Source organism: Sesamum indicum, linkage group LG8 (assembly GCF_026168435.1).
Source record: "Sesamum indicum cultivar Baizhima isolate 11 linkage group LG8, ASM2616843v1, whole genome shotgun sequence".
NCBI lineage: Eukaryota > Viridiplantae > Streptophyta > Magnoliopsida > Lamiales > Pedaliaceae > Sesamum > Sesamum indicum.
In genome coordinates this window covers 20,044,268-20,052,057 of record NC_142664.1, presented here as the reverse complement: position 1 = coordinate 20,052,057, position 7,790 = coordinate 20,044,268, and the positions used below count along the sequence as shown (strand labels likewise).

Sequence of the window (7,790 nt, the reverse complement as noted above, 5' to 3'; positions counted from 1 at the left end):
TGTAATTTTTCAATCTGCAGGGGTGTACATATAATTGCACCAAATTTCATGGAAGTGCAGTGTAATTATCCCAAAATTAAATAAATATTGTCACTACAATAATTTTTTTTACTATATTAATAGTAACACTATTTAAGTACTAGAAATAATTAGTGATATAATTGCCATTAAAATCAATTAGCAACACATACAGTAACATTAATGTGGTGACAACAAGTATGATTGTCATTATATACATATATATATTTGTATTGTCATTAATTGTCTATAATGGCTAATAATTATATTATGACATGATTAATATTATTATTATTTAAAACATAAGGTAAATTACAAAGTACTCTCTTAAGATTTGCTATTATTACAAATATCCCATCGTTATTTGATAAATTACAAATACCCCCTAAAATTAACGGTCTTCTAATAAATACCCCCTCGTGACAGTCCATTGTAGGGTGGTGTTTGTTAGACGACTGTTAGCCCCATAAAGTATTTACAATTTTTCAAACAATGATAGAATATTTATAATTTTTCGAACAATAATAAGATAAATACGACCACTTATAATTGATATAAATACAAAACCTTCATCAAATTTTCGTGTTTTAGCCCATAACAATTAGTGGACGAAAACCGTGTGAACAGCATAATATCTTTAATCATTCTTTATCGATCGCGATTTATTTGGCGGTTTAAGATTCAAACAATCTGAACCACATAGTTTGTATTTATGCATATAACTTTTCTAATGATCACAAAAATCAGATTTGAATATAACACTCGTGTTTCTGCACTAAAGCGTCTTTTCAAGGCCATCATTTCTTGTGGAGGATTCCTGTTGTTTCTAGCAAATAACCATAGAATGTCTCAGGCAATTAAAAATAAAATACAGTTATGCTAATTTTTTCCTTTTAATTTAGTATATGCAATAATTTTATAGAAACAATCAATTCCATCATTTCTACATTCAAATATAAAATATATATATATAATTAAATGCATTAATAATTTTAGATTAAATAATATATCAAATTTAAAAGTATTATTAAAATAAACAAGCACATGATCATAAATAAAACTTCAACCCAATACTTTATTAGTTTAATTAGACCAAAGTTTTGAATCTCAACCAGACTATTGAGGTCATCTCGTTAGCCCCCGTTGTCCATTACATGTAAGAACCAACGTGGAAGGCATGTAATAAAATATTTTCTCTTTTTTTTTAAAAAAAAAAAGCGAATGGAAACGGGGAAAAACCAGTTTCCTTTCCCATCCCGTGAAGGTTCTTCGCAACCACCAAAACAACGTAGTGGTGAGAACATGTGCCAAAATTTAGTTAGGCTGATCACCAAACGTAAGAGAAATTTGTTAGTTATGTGACCCTAATCTTAGTTCTGGCTGACTAAACTATGGGAGAGAACGACGACTCTTGCAAATGTTTTAAAATTGGAAGAAGTGATGAGTCATTCTTCGGATGTCGCATCTCACTTTCCAGCAACTTACGAGCAAAAGATAATCGTAGTGTGAAACCATAGGGACTTTAACATCACTCATGAGTTTTGGACATGAGAGAACTACTGAGAGAAAGTGTGTGAACACTCGAGGGTTGGAAGGTAAATGAAGAGAATAATTATGATTCCTCATCTTTGAGATGACTGAGAGAAGATATAAAGAGTCAACTTTAGAAGAAAGATTGCACAAGAAGGAGAATATTTTAGAAACTGAACACAGCTAAGTTCTTTCACTTCTTTCATATTCCTTCCCACATCATCTGTCCCACGCTCACATGCATGCACACTCTTTGTCGATCTCACCTGAAGGCTGACGCTCTACTCCAAACATGGATTACATTATGAAATGCATGCAAGTCCCCGACGGAAGTATATATATATACATGCATGCATATACATGTACTTATATAGAGAAGAGTCGATGATGCACATTATATAGTATATATCAATCAATCTTAAGTTTGGAGAAGAGAAAATCATCTTGGTCTGTCTCAGGAAATATACTACAATTGGATCAGTGGAGATAGTGTTATGGTGATGTAGCCACCATTGCGCTACTAAAGAAAAAAACTTGAGCATCAACTCCTTTTCAGCTGGAAATAACTGAACCGTGTAGGCCCTTTCTACACTCATTTTCAGACTGTGTTTGCATAGTGTTAAATGCTAAAGCAATATGCCTGGACCAAGATACCGTAAAAACAAGATCGAGCGAAAGAAAATTTGTTACATCAAGAACGATGTAAATGCGTTTCAGTGCAGTATGGTCACCAAAATAAGCATCTAGGAAGCTGAATAGAGTAACTGGTGATACATTGCGTCAGCTCCCAATCAAAAGCACGATGCTATGTGTAAATCTCATGCGTCAAATGTAACCATCATGTTTGTTGTTTCAGACGAGGTTGCAACGACAGTAGGATTTTCTTCCTTGGTCCCTGCAATCAGTAATCCATCTATAAGCAATAATTGGAAACTAAAATGAGGAAATGCAACAATGATTAACACCAGACTCATCACAAACATCTTACGAAAGCAGCCATGTACCAGTTCTTAGATTTTAAGTCCATATACACCATCAACATATCATTTTGAAAAATCAGGTTGCCACCATAGACAGAAGCATATCCAATTTTACCTTGATGGCAACAGGCTCACTGCACCAGCAGCTTAACTGAGCACAGGTTAGTTCTCTAGATAATCATGGATTATCAAGAGCCCGTAGAGCACTTCACCAAGTCAAGCAAAACTGAGAGGAGTACAAAATATTATATTTTACATGGAGTTGGACAAAGTTTGGGTTGAACATTTTAGGCATTTATCAGATGTTAAATCTTATTCGAAAATTAACTCTCAGTTTCTCAGGATAGACAAGGCAAAGAGCTCATAAGGTATTAGTAATTAGTTAGTAATCACAGTCTTTCAATAAAACATAAGAGGTGTTTACATTTCAATAATTACGTAGGAGTCTCCTTAAACTTTTTCTGGGCATTCTCTTCCAATTATTTCTACGAAGAGCCCATAAGCTCCTGTCACCTGATTGTCAGAGAGGCACCCATCTTCAAATTTTTGCAAACAATCTGAAGCATCTTATAAGCGCAGCCAAACACCCTGTTAATGAACCATCGACAGTTCATAAAAGGCCCAGTTTGGCAGGCGGTTGCATAAGCAATTTCAAAATAACTGATTATGAGATTTGGTTTTTGAATAATTGATTTTACCCAAAAAGATTATGGAATTTGGATTCACAATTTCATAATTGATCAAACAAATGCAAACTGCAGCTAAATTTCTAAACTAATCTCATTTTTAAGATTACTGAGATGATTAAAAACTATTTAATGGGTATAATGGGTAATTAGATAAAAAGTGAATGCGATGGGATTAAAAGCTACAAATTGTAACTTTTATGAAAACATCGTTTTGATGGAATTTCGTCCCAAAAGTGATTATTTGAAAAGAGGCTAAACGGCATAAAAAATTGCATTTGCATTCGAAATGCAGGTTCAGCCGACTCACCACATGGGGACAAAGTAACAAACATTGTGCAACTACACTTTCTATATTTCCTAATCTCCGAGTGGTTCCAAAAATAGGAAGTACTTTAGATAACATGTGTTAATAAGACAAGAAACAGAGGAGTTACTTAAAGGTATTACCATAGGTATTCCCAACTCTTTGAGGTCTCTCTCAGCCATGCGCTTCAAAGAATACATATCAACCTACAGAATGGAAATTTTAGTTAATTGAGGGAATACCACACATCCTGATTTTCTGAAGAATATGTTTCTTCACAGCTATAGCTGCAAAACAGGAAACAGAGGGATGGAAAACACCAAATTTTTTTTTAAAACATGGAATACCATATGAAGCACCCAAATGATCAAGTGCTCTATGGACTCAATATTTCACGTAGTCTAAAATGACTTTGACAAGTTTACTGGAAATCTATCGTATATGTATTCTTCTACACAATGTTTTTTTTCAAAACAAAACTCTTTCTTCAGTCAGATTTTTTTTTAAAGTTTCTTAAGACAGACTTCTGAGCCATCACATCTGATCTATGCATCAAACAAAAAGTTAGTGCAAGATCCATATACCCGTTCGTATATGTATTCTCTACACAATGTTTTTTCTTTCCCCTCAAAACAAAAACTCTTTCTTCGGTCAGATTTTTTTTTTAAAGTTTCTTGAGACAGACTTCTGAGCCGTCAAATCTGATCTATGCAACAAAGGAAAAGTTAGTGTGAAGTGTAGAAAGCACAGAGAAGTCAAAAGAATCTCACGTACTTCCTCAGCCTTAAAGAGAATAGCGTATTTCTCAAGACCCAACGAGCGCAAAAAGCTGTCAACAGTAATATGATCATCCACCTGCAAGCATAATATGAAATAAGTTAATGCATGCGAAGGCCCTGGGATAATAAAACCAAAAGGATTTCAAAAAACATCTTTTTTCTTTTGTATAGATAGAAGACCAGGTAGATTATGAAGAGTTGTCTTTTAAATTAGATAACAATATTCCTACTTAACACAGCAAACTCGCATGATTTCGAAATACTCAAATTTCTGTCATCAGTTATCTCTTGTACTTTCTGGTGCCTATCAGTCAAGACAAATAAGCTGATAGTCCTTAGCACATTTTCTGTAGGCAAGACAGAGAATTCAGATAACTATAATATCAAGGTAAAATATGCAGCAGCAAGAAAACGAAAGTAATTCACATATAGAAAACATAAAAGACTTAAGAAGACTGACCACATATGGATTTTTTTGGGCAAGACTCCCAGACATAGGAAGTTGGGGGGCTACTGGTACCATGGTCTTCATCTGTCCAGTAGGTGGTGCCATTGTAGCCAAGTTTGATGAGATCATGGGCCTTGAGATCTCAAAAGCATCTTTACTCGCATACGAGCTTTTCCTCGCGTCATCATATGTCCTAACTGCAAATCTTCTTTGCAGCATTTCATCTTTCTTTGCTTCTGAGAGACCTCTAGAAGTTGCAAAAGATTCATCTGGGGATCTTTGCCTTAAACGATCCAAAGTCCAGGGAGAACAGGAATTAATTGCTGACTCCATTCTGGTCACAGTGTTTGAAGCTCTCCCACCAGCCCTATCAGCCATCATATTAGCATTACTTCGCTCTGGCATAGGATGCCTAACATCATCTGCCTCAAGAATGCTTCGGAGACCTTCCCTGGCTTCTGAAATGTACTGTTTCCTTGGATCAGCTGCACACTCGACCCGAAAGTCAGGTATGCGATGGCTAGAATTTCTGGTCACAGGTGGGAAAGGTCCACCGTCCCTAGTCTCTTTCAAGTCTTGTCTGCCACCCCTTGGTTCCATATAGTGCAATTTTGTATCCTTTGGCACAGGCATCCTCTCCCGTGTAGCTATGCTATTCGTAGAAGAGTGAGCAGGCCTCGACAGGATGTTGCGGAGATCCATTCCAGTCTGCTGGCTATTTTGACTTTGCTTCAGAAACTTCTTTTGCATGATTTTGTATCGGAGATCATCTTTACGAAGATGAATGTCTTTGCTCAATTGAAATCACCAAATTTTAAAATTATTTACGAACCATATGTCAAAAGAACAATAAAGTATTTTGAAATCTCAGTTTGGTTACCATCAACAACACTGGCAGTTCTACCATCTCCGCGCAGTCTGCAAAACATAATTACAGAAATCACATGTGGTAGACCAAGAAAAGAACATCTCAGAATTATATTTTTATGTTTTGTAATTTCATGTATAATTTATTGTTAATGATATGCTACATGGCTGATCCTAGAAAAGTAAGACTATTTTAAGCACCTTTTTATTTAGGCAACCAAAAATTATAAATAAAACCAAAGGTTAATGTAAGAATGCACACTAGCACCTAGACTTATATAAAGGTAAACTTGTTAACTAACAAAGAGCAGCAGCCCATTAAAATTAGAGGAATAAATTGTACTTTTTTTAAATTATTAAAGGAGCAAAAGAAACAACCTCTTATTACTGACTTGGGTGGATGAATCAACATTATTCCCAAGCCTTTCTCGAACCGACCTTTTGCTTCCCACGAGTGGATGCGAATCAGTGAAGGAACTATCCAATGCACTTCCAGCCTTTTTCACCACCTTAAAATGGCAAGCAACTTAATAACAATAGCTCCATGTTTTCAAAAAATGCATCTTCAAAAGCAGATGGACAGTAAACCTTTTTTGATCAAATTGCAATCAAAGCTTCAGTCACCAATTTCTTGCAGAACCAGATTGTCTCACCGCACGCACAATCAGATTGCATATACAATCCATACACAAAGAACAAAATTTATGATGTCTCTTAATAATAAAAAATATCAAAAACTAACAACAGCATAATCTCTCATATCAATCACCAATATGCAGAACACCGTAGAAAACAGCAAGTCGTACAAACAAACTCTACATCATTTATACTTCCCCACCCTATTAAATCAAAATATAAAATCAATATCTCCACAACAATCTTAAAACGAAAACGTCATCACATCCCCAATTCAAGACCCAGTCGATAAATTTCAAAAACAAACATCAAAAACAATAATACTAAAATTGAAAGCTATCAATAAAACATTTACCTGCCCGGTGCCTCCGAGGGTGATGGTAACTCGAGACCTTGAAGTCTCCGACATTTAATCTTCAAATCTGCCAAATTAATCAAATAAAAATAGAAAATGATGAAAACTCGATGAGACCTTAATACACAATACCAAAATCTTTTGTTAGGGTTCCGCTCTGTGTGTCGTTGTATGCGTGAGAGAGAAAGAGAGACTAGCTCTGCTGGAAATTGGAGATGTAAAGGTGTGCGTTGCTGCGCGTGAAAGTTCGGCGCGTCATTTGGGGCTTTCCATAAGAGCAGAACACTTTCAAATGGGTCGTAGAAAATTAGTCTTAGTCAGCCCAACTCTTATTGGACCAAATAAATTTGGACCCCGAAATTGGGCTTGAATATAAAATTTTCAATTTAAATATTTTCAAAAACTTCACACCAGGACACAAAAATTCTTACAATCTTGTCTAGACCAGGTTTGATTAAATTAAATTAATTATAGATTAAATATGATACATCTGTCATATGATTGATAATTTTACTAATGATACGGTAGGTATATTACACTTGTCATATAATTAATTTTAATCCAATCAATTTTAATTTGAGTTAGAATTTTTCTATGCCACTGACAATATCCTGATTTTTATAAATATTTTCAATGTCCCCCTCAGTCAATCATAAACTAACAATAGAAACATACTCAATGAGTATATCCAATCTAAATTATATTATATTTAGGGTTCATTACAATTGATCCCATCTAAAAATGTGAAATTACAGTACCCCAATAAAATTTTAAAATTACACTTACACCTTCTCTAAAAATTTAATGACATTTGTACAAAGAAATTATATAAATTTTTTATCTATTGAACTCCATCAAGTAACTTTTTGTATTTATAAAGTGATAAATGTAATTTTATATGTATGTATGGAGTTAGTTAACATCATTATATATTTTTTCCTTACAAGTACAAAATTATTACATGAAAATGTTAAATAAGGAACCAAATTGGATATTTATGTAATTTTTTCTCCTAGCATCAACATTGATCGTCCAAACCCTAAAGAAAGAGGGTCAAATGTTAACAGTAAGGTTTTTAAAGAGTGTAGTTTAATTTTGCATTTTTAAAGGGGTGTAAGTATAATTAACACTTATGTTTATCCAATTAAATGAAATAAAATGAAAATAAATAAGGTAACTTATCA

The 7,790-nt window shown here is 34.2% G+C and overlaps 1 protein-coding gene across 1 annotated transcript; it reads right to left on the bottom strand.

Annotated features, from left to right (window-relative positions):
• Positions 1-1,933: 1,933 nt before the first annotated feature.
• On the bottom strand, positions 1,934-6,844 carry LOC105168204 (Sterile alpha motif (SAM) domain-containing protein). The gene is made up of 7 exons (XM_011088181.3): positions 6,607-6,844; positions 5,994-6,124; positions 5,629-5,666; positions 4,761-5,536; positions 4,296-4,376; positions 3,665-3,727; positions 1,934-2,443 (listed from the first exon to the last, which is right to left on the bottom strand). Exons 1-7 carry the CDS (start codon positions 6,658-6,660, stop codon positions 2,387-2,389), a joined length of 1,200 nt encoding a protein of 399 aa, XP_011086483.1. The 5' UTR covers positions 6,661-6,844; the 3' UTR covers positions 1,934-2,386.
• Between the last annotated feature and the right edge of the window lie 946 nt (positions 6,845-7,790).